This window comes from Mandrillus leucophaeus, unplaced genomic scaffold (assembly GCF_000951045.1).
Source record: "Mandrillus leucophaeus isolate KB7577 unplaced genomic scaffold, Mleu.le_1.0 Scaffold7, whole genome shotgun sequence".
Taxonomy (NCBI): Eukaryota; Metazoa; Chordata; class Mammalia; order Primates; family Cercopithecidae; genus Mandrillus; species Mandrillus leucophaeus.
Window position 1 is genome coordinate 4,943,005 of NW_012107585.1, and position 22,103 is coordinate 4,965,107.

The 22,103-nt window shown below is 41.4% G+C and overlaps 1 protein-coding gene across 1 annotated transcript in view; it reads right to left on the minus strand.

Moving 5' to 3' along the window:
* CIT (citron rho-interacting serine/threonine kinase) overlaps nucleotides 1–22,103 on the minus strand; it is a 206,395-nt gene that overhangs the window by 79,554 nt on the left and 104,738 nt on the right. Inside the window, exons 13-19 of the mRNA XM_011964547.1 lie at nucleotides 21,279–21,398; nucleotides 15,449–15,619; nucleotides 15,144–15,194; nucleotides 14,578–14,631; nucleotides 11,520–11,660; nucleotides 9,535–9,660; nucleotides 5,798–5,893 (exon numbers count right to left, since the gene is read on the minus strand). Coding sequence (XP_011819937.1) covers nucleotides 5,798–5,893; nucleotides 9,535–9,660; nucleotides 11,520–11,660; nucleotides 14,578–14,631; nucleotides 15,144–15,194; nucleotides 15,449–15,619; nucleotides 21,279–21,398 — 759 coding nt within the window. The remainder of the gene's footprint in view (nucleotides 1–5,797; nucleotides 5,894–9,534; nucleotides 9,661–11,519; nucleotides 11,661–14,577; nucleotides 14,632–15,143; nucleotides 15,195–15,448; nucleotides 15,620–21,278; nucleotides 21,399–22,103) is intronic.

A 22,103-nucleotide genomic window follows, 5' to 3' on the forward strand; every position in this document is an offset into this window, starting at 1 on the left:
TCTTCGCCAGTACACCCGTAGTTTTCAGAATATTCCTCACTCCTAATTTATACAAATTAATTCTAGATACTCCTGGGCTGTGTGCATGCGGGAGAGAAGCCGAAGACAGAGGAAGTCTATGTGACCAAGGATGATGCTCAGAAACAACCAGGGACAAGAGGACTGTGGCCACCAATAACGTAAGTGGACGGTCAACAGATTAAAAAGACAACATAAAAGAAAGAAAAAAAATGCCTCTTTCCCTGGTTCTTTCCTCTGATCCAACTAGGGGGAGAAAAGAAAAGACACTGGGAAAAGAAACCTTTCCCAGGGGAAGAGAGATCATGTGTTCTTAGGGCTCAGAATGCCACTGTAAGCACCTACTGTTCCCAAGAGGAAACATAAAACAGTAATGGTATCACCAATTGCCAACCTGATCTAATGTTCTTTGGGGCACACACAGCTCTACGAGTTGCCAAAACAACAAGCAAAAAGGAAGGAAAAAAGAAGACAACATCATAACATGCCCGAGCCTTTGACCACAGCCCTACATTTCTCACCACAGAGGCTCCATTCTGCTTTTCCAAAGAAAGCCAACGACATCAAGAAGGACAACAGGATCCTGGGAATAAAGCTGAAAGAGCTGGGGTCATAGATAGGGCTAAAATCTGCCTTTCCCACAATGTCTATTGTGAAAGGACTGTCACAGCTCATGGGGACATCATCCCTAAAAAGAGCCAGTCAGCGGGGAGGGAGTCCACAGGAGAAAGAAAGGAAAGAGCAGATTTCAAAGAGGTCTTTAAACTAGAACTGACTGATGAAAAAAAATAGAATGGAAGTTGAGAGAGAAGACCAAAAGGTGGGAACAGGGTCATGAGAGAAAGGAAGAAGCTCAAAATGATACTCTCTTGGATGTCTGAGCATGATTCTAAAATTACGAGCAAGAACAGGGTAGAATCAAGGGTATGATCATAATTATTACTAAAATGGCCTGATAGAGGCTGGAACAGGAAACACAAAGCAGAACAGGCTAAAAAGAAATGGTTTCATAAAGATTCCAGTAGGGAAGAGAGATCTTTCCCTGACATTCCTCGGGATCTATAAAACAAATTTCTTTCCATCTGGAAGTTAGCAGAGACCACATAATATCTAGACCACATATGCTCTTTATTTTTTTGAGGTGCTAAAGCAATGAAATACATTTTCAGGATGGCTCTGCTCAAAATAAGACCTCAACTTTGGTCAAGAAGGATACCGATAAGAGGTAAGTATGAGCTAGAAGGGATAGGCTTCTATCAAGAATGTATGCATTAGGCCAGGCATGGTGGCTCATGCCCGTAACCACAGCACTTTGGGAGGCTGACACGGGTAGAGATCGCTTGGGGACAGAACTCTGAGACCAGCCTGGGCAATATAGCAAGACCCCATTTCTACAAAAAGTATAAAAAATAGTTAATTAGCTGGGCATGGTGTTGTGCACCTGTAATCCCAGCTACTCAGGAGAATAAGATGGGAGGATTGCTTGAGCCCAGGGGTTCGAAGTCCCACTGAGCTATGATCACGCCACTGCACTCTACCCTGGGTGATGGAGTAAGAACCTGTCTCAAAACAATAAACAGATAAATAAAGGAACATATGGATCTCTCTTAGCTTTCATAGTGTTCAACTGGCAGAAAGATGAACAAGATGTTTGGGGGAGAAGGGAAGCAAAACATTTATCTGAAATAAGAGATTCCACTAAAGACATCTAAATCAATTTAAGATAGAATATGGCTTTTGATAGGAACATCAATATCATCACCAAATCGTAGAATATGTTTTACAAAGGGTTAATTTCATCATGCAAAGATGCCAGTGGACTACCGTATACATTCTCATAATTTTCTAAAAATTGAAGTACTAGGGGTCACAGGAGAACACTTTGGGGTCATTTCTGGGTTGTTTCTCCATATGTCTTTCCGTGGCTCACTGCAGCCTCAACCTCCTGATCACAACCAATCCTCCCACCTCAGCCTCCCAAGTAGCTGGGACTACAGGTGTGTACCACCTGCCCAGCTAATTTTTGTATTTTTTGTAGACAAGATGAGAAGGGTGTCTCACTTTGTTACACAGACTGGTCTCGAATTCCTGGACTCAAGTGATCTGCCCACCCCGGCCCCTCAAAGTGCTGAAATTACAGATGTGAACCACCGTGCCTGGCCTCCTGTATTTCTTTTACTGAAAAACAACCAAAAATAACACTGGGGTAAAAGATGCCAGGGTGGTGATGGTGATGATGCTGTGTAAGCATGTACATGTTAGATTCTCCGAGAAAGGACCACTCAACTCTTTGAGAATATCAACCAAATCAATAACAAGATCACCACAAAAATTGAAATCCCCCTTCAATGTCTGGTTGGAAAGGGGAAGTGACAATATTCAAGATATAATAAACAGCATCTGATTCTCAAGAACATAAGAATGAATTAAAGGCTTGATCCAAATCATAATGAAAATGCGATGTGATTTTAAAAGGAAATTGATGGAGTGGCAACCATTTCTAACAGCATAGTGGGCTACATGTCAGGCCAGCCCTTCTCTTGAAAATGATTAAAAATGCTAAATAAAATATAAAAAACATTTTCCCAAAAGCACCTACAAGTTGGCAAGAGAGTAAGAAATTACCAAAAACTAAGTAAAACAGAAGCAGGGAGAAGTAAGAAGGGTTTAACCTGAGGTATTTACTGAAACAAATGAACTTGAGTTTCAGTTTTTATAGCCTCAGTGGTCAAGAAAAGGCAGCAATGAGAGCCCCCGATCACCCACCAAGGTGGGCACACATTTCATCCAAGGCCTCAAAGAATTTCCATTAATAATTCTCCAAGGAAAATAAAACAGTCACCATGACAAAGAACCAAGAGAAACAACAGAGCAGAAACAAACCTTCAAATACTTCACATAGTGGAGTTGTCAGGTACAGATGATAAAATAACTATGCTCAATACATTTAAAGAAAGAAAAGTTAGGCTTGAAAATGAATGCACAGAACAGAAGATGATTGTTTTAAATAATCTAGCAAACTTGGGAATGACCCAAATAGAATGTCTAGAAGTAAAAAATATAACAACCGAAATTAAAACTCAACAGAAAATTTTAAAATTACCCAGGCATGGTGGCATGCACCTATAGTCCCAGCTACTCAGGAGGCTGAGGTGGGAGGATTGCTTAAGCCCAGGTTGCAGTGAGCTATGACTGCACCACTGCACTCCAGCCTGGGTAACAGAGTGAGATCCTGTCTCAAAAAAAAAAAAAAAGAAAGAAAAGAAAAAAACTCAGTGGAACAGCAGATTAGACACAGCTAAGAAAGAATTCACAAATTGGAAAATATGTCAGAAGAACCTACCCAAAATGTAGCACAAAGAAACAAAGAAATAGAAAATATTTTAAAAGGCTAAATTGAAGCTGATCTAACTGATGCCCAAACAAATTCTTTTTTTTTCTTTTTTGAGACAGAGTCTCACTCTGTCGCTCAGGCTGGAGTGCAGTGGTGAAATCTCGGCTCACTGCAACCTCTCCTCACTGGGTTCAAGAGATTCTCCTGTCTCAGCCTCCCAAGTAGCTGGGACTACAGGTGCACGCCACCACGCCTGGATAATTATTTTTGTATTTTTAGTAGAGGCAGGGTTTCACCATGTTGGCCAGGCTGGTCTTGAACTCCTGACTTCAGGTGATCCACCCGCCTCTGCCACCCAATAGAAGCGGGATTTCACCATGTTGGCCAGGCTGGTCTTGAACCCCTGACCTCAGGTGATCCACCCGCCTCTGCCACCCAAGTGCTGGGATTACAGGCGCGAGTCACCGCACCCAACCCCAATCAAATTCTTAAAAGGAAAAGAGAGAAGGGGAAGAGACAATATTTGAGATACAATGACCACTAACTTTCTAGAGTAAATAAAAAGATATGAATCTATTCAAAAGCCTAGGAGGCCCCATCTCTACAAAAAAATATTTTTTAAATAGCCAGGTATGGTGTCATGTTGCCTATGGTCCCAGCCACTTGGGTGGCTGAGGTGGAAAGATCACCTGAGTCTACTGCGCTGAGCAAGACTGTGTCTCTAAAAAAAATAATAATAATAATAACATATATATTTTAAAGTCCAGTAAATCTCAAGCAGAGGAAGATAAGTAAAAAGAAATTGACTTTTTTTTTTTGTTCTTTGAGACAGGGTCTCACTCTGTCCCCCAGGCTGGAGTGAAGTGGTGCAATCTCAGCTCACTGCAACCTCCACCTCCCAAGTTCAAGCAATTCTCCCATCCCAGCCTCCCAAGTAGCTGGAACTACAGGTGCGTGCCACCACACCCAGCTAGTTTTTGTATTTTTTGTAGAGACAGGAGTCTCACCAAGTTGCCCAGGCTAGTCTTAAATTCCTAGACTCAAGTGATTCACCCGTCTCGGCCTCCCAAAGTCCCAAAGTGCTAGAATTATAGGCATGAGCCACCACACCTAGCCAAGAAATCCACATTTAGACACAACACAGTAAGCCTCAGAAAAATTAAAGGTAAAGTAAAATTTTAAAGAAAAAGCCAAAGAAAAATCGAACTACCATATGATCCAGCAATCCCACTGCTGGAAAGGAAAGAAAAGGAAATCAGTATATCAAAGAGATATCTGCACTCCCATGTTTGCTGCAGTACTATTTAAAATAGCTAAGATTTGGAAACGACCCCCCCAAGCGTCCATCAGCGGATGAATGGATAAAGAAAATGTGGTATATGGACACAGGGCAGGGAACAACACAAACCCTGTCGGCAGGGCTGGGGTGGGGGGAGCATCAGAAAGATAGGAAGAATAGCTAATGCATGCTGGGCTTAAGACCTAGGTGATGGGTTGATCTGTGCAGCCAGTCACCATGGCACATGTTGTTTACCTGTGTAACAAACCTGCACATCCTGAACATGTACCCCAGAACTTAAAAGTTGAAGGGAAAAAAAAAAAGAAAGAAAATGTGGTACAGATACAGCAATGGAGTACTATTCAACCATAAAAAGGAATGAGATCCAGTCATTTGCAACAACATGGATGGAACTGGAGATCATTATATTAACTGAAATAAGCCAGGCACAAAAGGACAAACATCCCATATTCTCACTTATTTATGGGACCTAAAAATCACCTTAATTAAACTCACGGACATAGAGTATAGAAGGATGGTTAACAGAGGTTGGGAAGCGTAGAAGGGGTTGTAGGAAAGGTGGGGATGGTCAATGGCCACAAAAAAATAGAATGAACAAGACCTAGTATTTGAGAGTACAATAGGATGACTATAGTCAACAGTAACTTAATTGTGTATTTTAAAATAACTTAAAGAATGTAATTGGATTATTTGTAACTCAAAGGATAAATGCTTGAGGGGAGAGGCTACCCCATTCTCTATGATGTGCTTATTTCACATTGCAGGCCTGTATCAAAACATCTCATGTACCCCACAAATATATACACCTACTATGTACCCACAAAAATTAAAAATTATAAAAAGAAAAGGATTATAGAAATGATCATGGATTAAACGACAATTAGTTTAAAAATCATTTTAAAGATGAAATTGAAATAAATGATGACCACATTTAAAAAAAAAAAAAAATAGGTTTTTTTTGGAACTTCAGATTTCCAATCCTTCACGTAAGTAACACTCTGAAATCTCCCACCATGGAATAAGGACAGTATTCACCCCAAACAGAACTTTGGTCTAGCAAGAAGTGGCCACAAGGGCCCAGGAAAAGATGGGAGCTACATGCTACTATAAGAGGAAGGCCAGGGAAGATCAGAAAATGTCTTTACTTTAATCTTTTCCTCGTAGTGCTGCTCTTTCTGTTTCAGGTGTACTTCTAGGTGCTGGGCTGAGACTTGGGCCTCCCGATGTTTCTCTTCGAGTTCCTAGACACAAAAGAAAAAACAGTCAGGTGTGCAGAGGGCAGGACACCGCCAATGCACATTAGACATTCACAGGAAATATGACTTTGGTACAGGTACCACAGGTAACAGGCATCTGGTCCTCCATTACTAGCCTAAGGCTCTTGGGAAGGAAACCACCACTGTGCCTTGGCCCTGGGTTTTCCAAGTCCAAGTATTCGCACACACATACACACATAGCTGGTGGGCTGTAAGGCCTGAGACCACAAATACGTCAGTGTGACAGGTCAAACAAAGGCAGCTCTTCATCTTTGCATAGAGAAATAAGAGTAACAAGGTAATATTGGAAAGTTTAGTACAGGACAAAGCCCTGACCACTATCTTGAACCTCAGGCCATTTTCACTGTGATGACAGGCTTAAATGAGAAAAGTCATTTTAGTATATGATTATGATTTTAAAATTGTATTTTCCTCATTAACAGAATTATTGCTCAAGAACCCTAGCTAAAAAGGAAAACTAATGTTACAATCCAAGCACTTCAAGTTTTGAATGATTATTTTAACTGACACCAAGTGGTGTATGTGACTATCTGTAGATGTGCATGTGACGTGATGTTCATATGATACAATGCAAATGGGGACAAAGACAAACATTCAATACACTGATAATGACATAAAAATGTACACAGACATATTAAAGATTAGAAGAGAATCTGGAGTAATATAAATAGCCTACATTTAATGTTCTCTTAATTCTTTTATTATTAAGTGTCCAGGGTTTTTTTTTTTTTTTTTAAACGGAGTTTTTCTCTTGTTGCCCAGGCTGGAGTGCACTGACACGATCTTGGCTCACTGCAACCTTCGCCTCCCAGGTTCAAGCAATTCTCATATGTCTCAGTCTCCCGAGTAGCTGGGATTACAGGCATGCACCACCATGCCCGGCTAATTTTTGTATTTTTAGTAGAGACAGGGTTTCACCATGTTGGTCAGGCTGGTTTCAAACTCCTGACCTCAGGTGATCCACCCGCCTCGGCCTCCCAAAGTGCTGGGATTACAGGCATGAGCCACCATGCCTGGCCAAGTTTCTAGCTTTTAAACAAAATTGTAATTCACTTGAAAATTATAGCAGTTCATTTGCCAATATTTTATAAACTGACCTTATAAAAGGCAGCATTCAATTCACTAAAACATTCTGTAAATGTACAGATAGCTGCATCTATATTAATTCTTATGAATCTGGACCCATCAGTTAATTACTAATACCGAGTCATTACTCCAAGTTTTCAACTCTTTATACTACTATGAAATTTTTCTTTGAAGTGGAAGCAATTATGAGGGTTTTGAAGAATGAGGAAATTATATAGGATATGTTCATAAAATGGGGGTGAAAAAGTTACTTAGAGATTCACATGCACTTAAAATGTTAGTGATTAAGCTTTTGAAATTCTAAAGTCTACAAGCATTGGATTTGCTTTGAGGGCAATTAAAGTTCAGTCTTAAGACCAGGTGCACAAGATCTCCCGCAATTCAACAGATGTGATCTTGAAGAGTTGAAAATAAACAGGATTAATAAAAACCTATTTTAAAAGGTTCTGTATGTACTTGGCTAAAGGATCTCTTGCAATAACTTCTTTTATTAAGGCCAAAGACTCTACTGTAATGAGTGTACCATTATCTGTTTTGAAAGTTCTTATCAGAATAGCAAATATTTTAAAGGCAATGACATTTGGGGATCTATGCTCAGTCATCATTACATAATGGTACTAAGGACCACTCTTTGCCCACGTCCTAGATACTTTGCAGCCTAAGCACAGGGTTCTTGAGCAAAAGGCACCTTCTAATAAATGAAGTCACAACCACAAAGGTACTCCGGCAGGTGGCAAGATACACTCGGACAAAGAAATCTGCTTATTTTTCCTTTATGTTAGAAATCATTTGATAATCATCTTTTTTATTTTTTTTCCAGTTTCAGTCTTCATAAGATAGCACAGGAAAGGAAATCAGAATCTAAAATTAGATGGAAAAAAAAAACTCAGGTATCTGACACTGACAACTTTAAGACCAAATTTCTGGTCTATTTGTGAACGGGAGTTTATAACACGTAATCCAAGAATGCAGAACTCTCTACTCCTCCATTTTAATTGTAAGTGAACCTTAGGAAGAGCAGATCTTCTACAAATCTGACTTCTTGGTGGTTTGGCATTTTTTGTTGTTGTTGTCATTTTTTAAACAGATATTTTCTAGATGTATTGGATCAACTCTTCAGTGCTGTTATGCAAATACTGTTGTTTGCTGCTAAATTTCCAGCTCCTAGAACAGTGCCTGGCACATAGTAGAAGCTCATTAAATATTTGTTGAATGAATGAATGAACACATCACCATTAAACAGAGAAACACTTTGCAACCACAAGAGAGTTAACCACTTTGTTTATACCAAGCAAGGGATAGCAGCGGTGGGATCTCAGCGGGATCTGATTTTATATTCATGATAAAATTCAAACACTTGACAATAGCCAAGAGAAACTTTGATGACGGAACAAGAGAACAGAAAGGGCAGACTAACAGTCACATCTGTCTTTGTGTGCAGACATATATACAAAGACTGGGTGTCATAGCAAAACAATTTAACCCATTTTTCTTTTACCTGTTGATTCGAGAACATCCATATATTTATAAATATACACAAACAGAAATGTAAAGTTGTAAACAGTTTGATTTGGTATTAAGTATAGACCTATAAGTTGGCCACTCTGGAATTCCAACAGTTGCTGGTGACTCATTTCCCAGAAGTGATGTGAAGAGAGAGAGATGAAGTACCCTGCTCACCACCTTGCCTCCTTAGGGTGGAGAGGAATGACCAATGACTTCAGAGTCTCTCCCCAGGTGGGATAGGAATGGACTCCAAGTCATCCTTGAGTCTCAAACATGATGTCAAATTTCTGGCTGTGGGACTGAGGTCCAAGGAGAGCCCTTCAAAGGAGGTGCTGTCTTCCACTCTGGCAGGGGCAAAACGTCAACACATCTGCAAATACCACCCGAGTCTTCCTTGATCAAGTTAATTTGGTCATCAGAGCCTGAGACAGAATCAGGATGACTATAGACCCTAAAAAAAGACCTGCTATATCTAAGAAAATTGAAAAAGTAATAATAATAATAACCAACTGTAGCAGAGAAAGTGAGTGGGTGAACATGGATCTATGACAAATACTACTCCTAGCAAAACAATTCTATATGACTAATTGCTTTCTTCTCTAAAAGCAAGAATCTGAATTTCAGTCTTAAAGTTCTAAACCCCTACAGCTTTTTAAATTGTCATTGCAAAGTTGACGGCTATTCAAAGCTCTGCTGATAGAAATATGTCAACACTCCTATAAAAATGTACTGAAAATGATAGATGCACGTTCTACTTTAGAAAAAAAAAAAAGCCAGGCTGTAGCAAAAAGAGCAAAAAAATGATATCTACGGATCTGTTACCAGTGCTGAAATGTCCGTTATTTGGTTATTCATACTACTCTACGATGTGGTATATGCTGAAACCACCTCACTTAATTCATCTACTTGGAGATACCTCCCTTATTGTGGTGGTTAATTCTTCTTCTAACCCCCTTCCCTTTGCAACCTCTAATCTGTTATCTTTTAACTTTGCAACTTTCATTCCTGCTCACCAGAATTTTATCAGCCATCTGCTGGATCTGTTGGGATTTTGTCTGGATGTCATCCTTCAGTCTGTTTTCTCTACGCTCCATGGTCTCTAGTCTCTTTACCTTGTTCTCCAGAGAATGGCGACGTTCCTGTAGATCATGAATCAATCAGAGAGTTTTAATGGAGTAACCGCTATGGGCATAACACCTGCACCGAGGGAAAGAGCCCTCAAGAAGCATACACTCGAGTCAGGAAGAAAAGCCTCAGGCACCCGAAGCAACAGTAGAGAAAATAAGACTCTATAATCCAGGTACTCAGTTGTGTAGGTTACAAGAGTGCATTCATTCATTCAAATATTTACCAAGCACCTACTATCTGCAAAGTGCCACGCTAGGCATCACGGAAAATACAGAGGAAGATGGCATCATTCCTGCCCTTGGAGGAGATAAGATAAACACAAATAATCATAATATAGGTTAAGATGAGGAAGAACCATAAAGCAAAGAGGTACAAAGTGCCGCAGGAGGTTGCAGGCAGGACAGAGGACTTTTAATTGGACAGTTGAGCAGAGACATCAGAGAGGTGTGAGCTCTGGAGGGGGGTGGTATATGGTGTTTTGCAGTAGGAAGGACAGGAGAGGAGGGGGAAATGTTTCAGACAAAAGGAGACACACTAGCAGAAACACAGCAGTGGTCAAGAGCCAGTTTGGACCCCAAGCGAAGCCTGGAATGGCTACAGCACAGCACGTGTTCAGGGGAAGGGCAGGTGAAAAGCAGAAAGGTCAAAGGTTGAGGGTTTCAGGTACCAGGCTCAGGGGTACACCTGGGCATTATGGAACCCAGAAAGGTTTGGGATGGGGCAGGGAATTCTGAGAAATCTGGTTCTTGAGGTCCATGAATCTTTCACTGTGGGAACTAGCTGGAAGGAAGGAGAAGCTGGAGGCAGATGGCCGAGAAATTATTAGATTTGCTCAGCTAAGAGGGGAGGGCTTAGACTACAAGGAGGGCTACAGAAATGGGAAGCAGGAGATGAACAGGAGATGTATGGTTGCATTTATAGGACGGAGGGACTCACTGAATAGCAGGGTCCAGAGAAAAGGAAAGGACACCAAGGTTTGAAGCCTGGAATGACCAGACGAATGATGGTGGCCCTGCCTGGCATGAGGAAAGTGAGAAGGGAAACCAAGCTTGCCAGGGAAGAGACTGAGTTCATTCTAAATCTGATGCACCATTCAGACACTCAGTTGGAATGTAGAGGAGCTGGGGGATATGCAGACAAATGTGGGTGAGGATGGCCCGAAAGAGACATGTACCAGGAGGTTCACATCAAGAATGTAACAGGGAAAAGCAAAAGACCCAGCAATAGGAGGAGGGTGAAATCAACTATGGCATGCCCCTTCTGTGGGACAAACACCAAGGGGCAGAGGAGGCAGATATGAGTAAAGGCGAAGAATTGCTTTTTATCCTGTATTCTTCTGTACTAAGTTTTTTACAATGAAAAGGCACTCATGTCGTTCTGGTAAAATTATACAAATGATTTCAACAACAACAACAACAACAAAGAATTTAAAGTAGAGAAGAGGCCCAAAAATATAGATCTGAGAGTCATTGACACGCAGGTAATCGGTGAAGTCTTGAAAATTAATATGCTATTAATATCACGGAGGGGAAAGACGAGGAAAAAACAGAGGGAAGAGAAAGAAAAACCCAGTGATGGAGCTTCGGTTAACCTATAAAAATAAAAATTGTCCCAGATTAGTGAGTAGGTCAGAGGAAAATAAACAGAAAGAAAAAGCTTCTATGAAGACATCTTTCTACTTGAAGCTGCTCTGACAAATCTTTCTTTCCCCTGGGGGGAAATGATTCCCAGCCTCTCAGGTTTCAAAGGGATCTTCAGAAGGGAAAGCAGCTTGGCCAAACATAAGCAAGGGATGGTCTGGCAGTTTCTTTCCTTGGGCACAGCCAAAGGCCGAGGCCGCTGGGGCCTGGGCTGGAGGTTCCCTGCTCACCTCGGCTTCCACCAGCTTCTTTCTAATGCCTTCAGAAGAATCCTCTCGGTTCTGCAGCTTCTCCAGCTCCCTCTCGGCTCGCTCCTTTGCCTGGCGGATATTCTGCAGCAGCTCGGTGGCCTCGGTGCTGGCTTTTACAGCCTAGGAAGAGAGGAGGAAAAGGAGATAAGTGGCCAAATTTATTCATGTAAAAAGATGGTGACAGTACATTCTGCACATGTATCCCAGAACTTAAAGTATCATCTAAAAAAAAAAAAAAAAAAAGATAGTCACAGTGTCCTAAATAAAAAAAGCAGGTAATACTGAGTTTACCATTTGTCAAAACAAATACACAATCATTTAATTCTGTATTTCATTATTCTAAGGTGCACATTTTTTAACATCACTGAATTTGAAATGCATCCTACAATTAAAATTGATGCATTTTTCTTTCTTGGGGTATGTAAGATAATGGTGTATCTGAAAATCATTAGCATCTTCGATTCGATGCAAGACAGTGAATGGAAATAGAAAGATCCAAATGGACTGATCTACCCAGATATCAATGTATTTGCCTTGAAGCATTAATTTTCTCCTTATTTTAATTATCTCATTTGTTAATTTTTCTATGGGAAATATTGAGATACACTGGGTTAAAAACAAACATATCATTCAAATGACTTCGCTTGTTTTTGCTGTTTTTATTGTTTGTTTGTTTTGGTTTTCTTTTTTTGAGACAGAATTTTGCTCTTGTTGCCCAGGCTGGAGTACAATGGCGCAATCTCGGCTCGCCGCAACCTCCGCCTCCTGAGGTTCAAGTGATTCTCCTGCCTCAGCCTCCCAAGTAGCTAGGATTACAGGCATGCGCCACCACGTCCAGCTAATTTTGTATTTTTAGTAGAGACAGGGTTTCACCATGTTGGTCAGGCTGGTCTCGAACTCCTGACCTCAGGTGATCTGCCCGCCTCAGCCTCCCAAAGTGCTGGGATTATAGGCGTGAGCCACCAGGCCTGGCCTGTTTTTGCTGTTTTTAAATGTGGCTACTGGAAAATTTTAAATTACATCTGTGAGTAATATTTGTGGCTCCCTCACACTTTGATTGGAGAGCACAGTTCTAGATGGAGACGTGCATCCTCTCACAAGCTTCTGGCTAAAGAGGGCCATGAGGGCTTTTATTAGAGAGCTCAAGAATAAGGAAGCAGGGGGCAAACAGTGGATAAGCAAAAAGCAGTATATCCATAAACTAGAATATGATTCCACCTTAAGAAGAAAGGAAATTCTGATACATGCTACCACATGAATGCAACTTTAGGACATTATGCTAAATGAAATAAGCCAATCACAAAAGGACAAACACTGTATGATTCCAGTTATGAGAGGTACATAAAGTAGTCAAAATCATAGAAACAGAAAATAGAAAGGTGGGGGGGATGAGAGGAATTCATATTTGGTGGTTATAGAGTTTCAGTGTAACAGGACAAAAACGTTCCAGAGATCCACTGCCCATAATGGTAATAAACTTAGCACAACTGAACTGTACACTTAAAAATGGTTAAGGTGGTAATTTAACGTTATGTGGGTTTTTTACCACAATTTTAAAAAAGGAGGAGGAGGAGGAACTCTATTAAACCAAGCCAGCAAACACATTCACAAACATTCTCAATGCCAAAGGTATGTTCCACAGCCACATTCATTCTGGCCCTTCCATTAAGCATTTCCAGTGTTCAACTAAAGGAAGGGCTTGAAAATTGTTCTTAAATGTTCTCACCACAAAAAAACATAAGAAGAATGTGAGGTGATGGATCTGTCAGCTGGCTTGACTTAATCACTTCACAATGTGTGTGTGTGTGTGTGTGTGTGTGTGTGTGTGTGTACATCACATTGCATACCATAAGTTTATGCAATTATTATTTGCCAACTATACCTTAATGAAGCTAGGGGAAAAATTAATAAAAATTTTAAAAACAAGATAAAATGGTCAGGTACAGTGGCTCATGCCTGTAATCCCAGCATCTTGGGAAGCAATGGCAGGTGGATCACTTGAGTCCAGGTGTTTGAGACCAGCCTAGGCACCATGGCAAAATCCTATCTCTACAGAAAATACAGAAAATCAGCTGGGCATAGTGGTGCACACCTGTGGTCCCAGCTACTCTGGAGGCATAGGTGGGAGGATCACCTGAGCCTGTGAAGTCAAGGCTGTAGTGAGCCATGATCATGCCCTGCACTCCAACCTGGGTGACAGAGTGAGACCCTGACTCAAAAAAGTTAAATAAGTTGGCCAGGTGCAGTGGCTGGTGCCTATAATCCCAGCACTTTGGGAGGCCAAGGCACGCAGATCACCTGAGGTCAGGAGTTCGAGACCAGCCTGACCAACATGGTGAAACCCTGTGTCTACTAAAAATACAAAAATTAGCAGGGTGTGGTGGTGCATGCCTGTAATCCCAGCTATTCTGGGGGCTGAGGCAGAAGGATCCCTTAAACCCGGGAGGCAGAGGTTGCAGTGAGCCAAGATCGTACCACTGCACTCCAGCCTGGGCAACAGAGCAAGACTCCATCTCAAAAAAATTTTTTTTACTTAAATAATTAAACAATTAAATAAAAGGAGGGCCATTAGCACAAACTTTGCAGGATGCTATAAACCAAACTCACGCCCCTTCCCAATCACGTGACAACCCCAAGGCTCCTCCAGTCTTCTGCAGGGCAGGCCTCCTGCTGGCGGAAAGCAGTCTGGGTGGGGAACTGCTTCTCTTACAAATGTGCATAAATGAGGTGCCAGGCCCCCTGAGGCGAGAGATGCAGGCCTCTTGGGTTCTGTCGTAGTATAATTAGAACTTTTACTTGAGAGTCTCACACAGCTTGGTTTTTAAAAATAAACACTGCTGACATGTCTCAAAAGGAAAAACTATATTCAGAACTCTGATATTTTCAGGTAATCGCTCACTCCCCCTTCATTTTCCTCAGTGCTGGGTGACTAATTCTGTTTCTTTCATCTTTCGTGCTCTGGGACAAGGCAAAGAAAGACGTTTGGAAAGGAGGTGGGGTGGGGGGGTAAGTTCCTGAAAAATCACCTCGGGCTTACCTTCTCCAGTTTCTCTTGGAGCTCCTGAATTTTGAGCTGCTGCTCAGCATTGATCTATAATTAAAATTCCAGGAAATAAAGCAAAAGGCAAATCAGCATTAACATCTTGCTACATTTATTGCAGTCCTATTCTCTTGAGGTTTCTATGGGGTCTTTTTCTTTGGGTTTTCAGAACCTACTAAGGAAGAGGAAGAACAGTGGCCTCTCAGGGAAGACTTTGTCCCAGTGCAAAGCTCCATGTTGACGATGTACGTAGGACCAGCAACATACAAATGGCAAAAAGAGAAAGTCGCTCAGTGCTTTAAGACAATAACAATTTTCATGTATGTTTTACTAAGTGTCTGGGTTTGTTGCTGTGGGCAGGCATGACAAAAATGAGCTGCCTTTTACCTCTTTTAGAGCCATAGTTAAATGTTGTCACCCAAAGGTGGACTATCAAAATAAGCCTCGAAGAGAGGTCTCTATTCATTAAGAATACTCTTCATCAATGATGGGCCACTGATAACAACATGAAAAATGTTATCTACCCAAAATATTAATAGCAAAACCAATCATGGAAAGTATACCTTCTCCAGTTTCGCATATTCTCCCACTTCAGGCTTCCCTTGATCCTTAGCCTGTAATTAAAAAGACACAACATATTGGGAAATCTCAACAACCTAAAAGTCATGTAGACTACTTGGTCTCTGTGACCAAGATAATAATAGTAAATAAGAATGTTATCTTCTGTAAATAAAGACCAAGGGTTTTCCAAGGTATCCTACTATTTCTCAAACTAGGTTGTTTCTCATTAAACTAGGTTCTCCTTTTTCTTGCTAAGATCATGTATGATTTTATCCAAAAACCACCCTCCTGGAGGGTGGCTGACTACCTTCAACAGTTTATGCTGACATTCTGTCGCTTTCCGCTTGAATTCTTCAGCAGCGAGCCGAGACTCTCTCAGCTCAGATTCATAGAGATCACTCCGTCTTCTTGCTGAGACAAGGTCCTCTTCCAACTGATTCATCATCAACCTCATTTCTTCCACTTGAGCCTGGTACTCCTAAAGAGCAGGCAATGGAATAAAAGTGAACTTTAGAACTCTGAAAAGAATAGACAGGCAGTGAGGATGGAAGAGTATTAACCACACAGGGAAGATGCACAGTGAAGAGAGATTGGCAAAAAAAGACCTGGCCGGGCAAGGTGGCTCACACCTGTAATCCCAAAACTTTGGGAGGCCAAGGTGGGTGGATCACCTGAGGTCAGGAGTTCAAAACCAGCCTGGTCAACATGGTGAAATCCTGTCTCTACTCAAAATATAAAAATTAGCTGGGTGTGGTGGTGCAGGCCTAAAGTCCCAGCTACTCAGCAGGCTGAGGCAGGAGAATCGCTTGAACCTGGGAGGCAGAGGTTGCAGTGAGCCGAGATCGCGCCGCTGCACTCTAGCCTGGGTAACAGGGCAAGACTCCATCTCAAAAATTAAAAAAATAAAAGAAAAAGAAAAAGAAAAGACCTACAGACCTAGAGACGAGGGGAGTAGAAAGATGCACCCAGAATGAGGCACCAAGTAGGCAAAGGCGAGAAGTGTGGGGTGAAGACGAGAAAGAAAAAAAATTAAACCTTAAAACTGTTTTGGCTGGGTGTGGTGGCTCATGCCTGTAATCTCAGCACTTAGGGAGGCTGAGGCGGGCAGATCACGGGGTCAGGAATTCGAGACCAGCATGGCCAACATGGTGATATCCGTCTCTACTAAAAATACAAAAATTAGCCGGGCATGGTGGTGGGTGCCTGTAATCCCAGCTACTCAGGAGGCTGAGGCAGATGAATCGCTTGGACCCAGGAGGCAGAGGTTGCAGTGAGCTGAGATCACGCCACTGCACTCCAGCCTGGGTGACAGAGCAAGACTCTGTCTCAAAAGAAAAAATAAAAAACAAAAACAAAAACAAAAACAAAACAAAAGACTGTTTCAATGTAGAGCATATGTCATTAATAAAACCACTGGGAACACACATGCAAATCACACCATACAATATGCACAGACCCTTAAGGCCTAACAGGAGAGCCGAAAGGGATGTTCTTTAAACAACAAGGATAAACCGCTTACGTGTAGTTTTCCGCCAAGGGTAATCATTTATACAGATTTGTCCTTTAGAAGTCATGTGCTCCTAACACAAATTAGATATGGTACTAGTTTTCAAATTAACCTTTCAGACAGCACAAGAGGGTAATTGAAAATCTCAGTGGAAAGAATTCTGGAAGGTGAAACTCATCATGTCAGTTTCTCACCATTAATTTTTCTGGGCCCAAAACTGAATGATGACCGTAACATCGCTCCTGCAATGCAAGTCACCCTGAAATTTGGAAGAGTCACAAAACACTGGCTTCGGTCAAAATAACTTGTGAGAAAAATTCCAAGGAAAGAACTCTCCTGTTCCCTTGGGCAAACCCTTTAAGTGATCCAAACGGCCCAACCTTTTCCAAAATGCATTTCTAAAATCAAAACATTTACATTCAAGTTTCTCAGAACTGGGTTTACCAGAAGAAATGGCCAGTGATTTTGAAAACTTTTGGACAAAGTATAAAAACATTCTGTGTTAGCAAAAATCAAGGCTAAGTATAAGGATTATGAATGAGCACTTATGTAATCCAAGGTGACTTGTGGGGTGAGGACGAGAGAGATACAAAATGAAATGAACAAGGAATTGCATCAAGAAGTCTTTGAAAATCACAATATTCAGTAATATCTCTGAGATCCATTCTCCCAAGAAATAATTGGTGAGGAATATTTGAATATTTCTCCCAAGAAATAATCGATTGAGCAAGGATATTCTTTTAACTGATAAACTGTAATTTTTAAATAACAGGGTATAAAGGAAACCTTTTATCCTATTGTAGCAGGTGACCCCCCCCAGAGCATATTAAAGGGGAACTGCTGCTCTTATGAAAACTGGATGGTTTCCATGCAAGTACACCTCTCCCTATATTATCTGTAAAGGAGAAAGGAAAAAACAGCCCAAAATGGAACACGGGTCTCATTTCACTCTCTCCCACCCAAAAGCATATGTTACTGAAGGTCAGTCCTCAGAATCCTGGGGCACACAGGTTTCGTGGGTCATGCATACTAAGCAGGCGATGCTGGATTACATAACCAAACGTCTTTATAACCTGCTCCCAATTATCTAAACTCACAGGGCAGGCCAGGCACAGTGGTTCATGCCTGTAATCCCAGCACTTTGGGAGCCCAAGGTGGGCAGATCACTTGAGGTTAAGAGTTCGAGACCAGCCTGGCCAACATGGTGAAACCCCATCTCTACAAAATATACAAAAATTAGCTGGTCATGATGGTGGGTGCCTGTAATCCCAGTTACTTGGAAGGCTGAGACAGGAGAATTGCTTGAACCTGGGAGGCAGAGGTTGCAGTGAGCTGAGATTACGCCACTGCCCTCCAGCCTGGGTGACAGAGCAAGACTCCATCTCAAATAAATAAATAAATTCACAGGGCAGAACATGAGCTGTAGGTGAAATGGAACATCGGTTTTTCTGGACCCCCTCAACCAGAGCCATATTATGGCTTTCATAGCTGTGAGCACTGAGCCTTCCTTGACTTCCTCCATAAAAATAAAAATTACATTTTACAATTGTGCTCTTATAAATACAAAAATATTAATATCATCTATGAAAACAGTGTCTTTGACCTAAGCCCAACTTTTTTCTTCTGATGAAAAAATTAAAACATGTTATGAGACCCTAAAAGTACAGCGGTCCCTAGCTACCATGCCTGCTAGAGCTAATGGGAAAGCCAGTCCTAGCTACAGGCGTCGACACCAAATCTTGAGTTTCTTTTGTCCTCAAGCTCCCTTTTCTTTCTTGAATTTATGTCGGCGAGAAGGGAATGTAAATTTTGTGTTTTGTCAAGAGCGAGGACAGAGTGTCTGTTCCTTCCCCCCCAACATCTCTCTTCCCTGAGCTGTCAGCACGTAAGAGGGAGGAAGGCAGGAACCAGGCAACCACTCTGTCAGCTCTCCAAGCTCTTGGGGCACCCAGCCTGCTACAAGCATCAGAAGAGAATTCTAACTCATTTGTGGATCCTTTGATATTGTACTGGATACTTCAAGGAAATCCTGTAAATTCAGCAGCTAACCAAATCCCTGCTTCAGGAAAAACCTGAAAGGTGATCATCGGGTCCGTTTGCACGACCAGCTGAGAGATAGCTGTGGTATCTCAGGATGGGGAAACGCAGACAGGTTTCAAGGCCTACCTAACACAAGTCTTCTGAATGGAGCTTCAGAATTTTGTGGGGAGGAAGGATCAGGTATGATCCTATTCACGCAGAAACCCTGGAACACAAGTGACTTCTGTGTTACCCACACTTTTATTTCCTTTCCTGAGTAGAGGAGCAAGAAAGAAGCTGAAATTGCTAGTAATGATCTAGGAATCAAAATTTCACATGAGACTTTGAGGTGTTTTTCTTTAAACCAAATCTAAATACTCTAGAGGGGGTAGCTAGGTGGAAGTAAAATATTTTTGAAAAAAATAAAGAGCCGGCCAGGTCCGGTGGCTCATGCCTGTAATCCCAGCACTTTGGGAGACCAAGGCGGGCAGATCACGAGATCAGGAGTTCAAGCGTGACCAACATGGTAAAACCCCATCTCTACTAAAAATACAAAAATTAGCCGGGCGTGGTGGTGAGCACCTGTAGTCCCAGCTACTCAGGAGGCTGAGGCAGGAGAATCACTTGAACCCGGGAGATGGGGGCTGCAGTGAGCTGAAATCGCACCACTGCACTCCAGCCTGAGCGACAGAGCGAGACTCCATCTCAAAAAAAATAAAAATAAAGAGCCATATAGAAAATTAGATTTTTAAGAGAAAGATCAGGGATTAAATCCCAAGTCTGGAAAAAATCAATATGCCACAAACCAAATACTGAAAGTTTATTGCAAGCATTAAAAGCTTTCTTCTGGTCTGCAAACATCCTGCTCTCACAAAACTTACCAAAAGTCATAAAATAAATCCTTGTTCCCATGAAAAATCAAATCTGAAACCATGAAGTTTTCTTCCCCACAATGGAACTTTTAGCAGTCATTAAATCTAAGACTCCACATGCATGCCAGCTGTGGTAGGAATCATAAAAGGCATTTCTTTGAACTCGGCCACCAACATATACCTTTTCAAAATGTCCTGATAATTCCGTTTCTAAGGAATCTATGGACACCAGCTGCTCCCTCTGGTGGCCAAACACAGCTTTCATTTCCCCAGGATGTCACCAAAAGTAAATTTCCAGGTATGTTGAACTAATGGGAGAAAATGATTCCTACCTCTTGAACCTTTTAGGATGAAAACTATGTTGATAAAAGGAGCATGAGTCAACTGTCAAAGCAGATTTCTCAAAGCCCATGTGCAGCCTTCAAAACCTCTAAGACTGCATTATTCAGAGATCTGATAATCCTTTACAGGGTTTCCTTCCTATGCACATTTATTTATAATGTTTTTATCAAGCAACAGAATATTAACCGATCACAACTTTAAAATATTCAGATGATAAATATATTATGCCAACAAAACTCCAAAGACAGTAATTCTTTTTTTAAAGAGTAATTAATGGATAGAGTTATTTGCAGGAGTTTCTTGCGTTAGCTCCAGCCAGATGGCTAAGTTTGTGCTACCCAGAGACAGAAATGTTCATTTCCATCAATGTTTCCATTAGATTTTCTGAAGTGAATGAGAGTTGCCTGGCAGCTGATAGTTCAGCTCTCCAATTGCTCATTGCCATCTCTTCATTAAAATCTCTATTTACGGTTTTTCAAAAGACACAAAAATCCATGCTAAAAAGGAAACAATGAGGCAATACGAAAATGAGCCATTTAGAAAGAAAACCCATTTAGAAAGAAAAAAAAAAAGAGTGGAGTTTTTAAAGGTCTCGCTTTTCCTTTCTGAAAACACAGGGGACAGCTTTCTGCACTCAGATACGCAGTGTCAATCCTGACTCAACCAGAATGGTTCGAACTTCTCTTGTAGAATATTTCTTTCTACAAGTAAAACTATGAATTAGCCTGGCTTCGCTCAAAAACTTAAAGTGCATCTGAAAAGCTATGAAAACATTTAATTTTTTTAACCATCTAAAGCAGGGATTGGCAAACTTTTGCTGTAAAAAGGGACAGTAAGTACTTTCAGCGTTGCAGGCCACGTGGTCTCCATAACAACCACTCACCTCTGACTGTGTAGCCTGAAAGCAGCCAGGGCCAATATGTAAATTACCAAGCATGGCTGTGTTCCAAAAAAAAAAAAAAACACTTTATTTATGGAGACTGAAATTTGAATTTCATATAAATTTCAAATGTCATGAAATACTGTTTTTCTTTTGATTTTTTTCCCAACTGTTTAAAAATGTAAACCCCATTCTTAGTTTGTGGGTCACAGAAAATAGGTGTTGGACCGGCTTTGCCCCACAGGCTGAAGTTTGCCCACTCTTGCTCTAAACCTACATCTTTATTTTTAAAAGCGGACATTATGGGGTATCAGCTTCAAAAGGAGCTGGAACAAGCACTCTATGATGTATATAAATTATGAGAAACTTAAAGTTTCTGAATGACCTATATACCTGCCTCTCTTCCACTCTGCTCCTCTCTCCCTTTCTTCCTGTTTCTGTCTCAAACATGCCTCTCCTGAAATTAGAGGTCCGAGCGAGCCGAGATGCCGCTGTGCTCCCAGGCAAGCAGGCCTACCTGCTCTTTGATTTCTTGGAGCTTCCGGCTCTGCTCTCTGATATCATGGAGAAGCTGCAGTGCTTTGTCATCCTCCTGGGACACCTCCATCCGTGCTTGCTCCAAACTTCGCTTTAAGCTCTGCAGAAAGCAAAAATTTTAATAGGGATGCCCTGTGGATCCTGCTTTGTTTGAAAAGACTCATTAAGAGAGCTGCAAGCTGCTTCGCAGACACCAGGACGGTTTCGAGTGACGGACCACAGTTGACAACTTCCAGTTCGTTGCCGATTCCGGTTTCCATCCTGTAAAACCCCTTGGTTCAAGAAACATCATCCCAACCTGGTGACCTTAGGGATCCAGCCGGAAACTGCATCAGCCTGTCTCCTGCCACCATCTACTGTCCTAGGAGATACTTACTTGCATGTTCAGAACTAAAACCTATTAAGACCCAGTAGCTATTACAATCACCATGTGGATGGCTACAAAGTGTTTTCTACAGTTATTTGTGGGCCCTAAAGTACATATGCCTCTTTCAAAGTAGCAATGACTTCATATCCTCTGCCCAGTTGTCATTTAAGACTCCAAGTGGTCTATTTCTACCTCCTGGCTTATTTTTCCTGGACACCTTTCATCCATAAGAATCCCTTAATGCTTCAATGGCACTGAAATCTATATCTGAAATACATAGCTGAATAACTTCACCCACCACTGAAAGGCAGCCAAGTCTGGAATGGAAACATAGCAGTTATTCTTAATCAGCCACGTTCTATAGATTTCCTCTCCCTTGTGAAAAAAACTTTAGAAATGTGTGATTCAACTTCTTAGGACTGTTTAATTGGGCACATT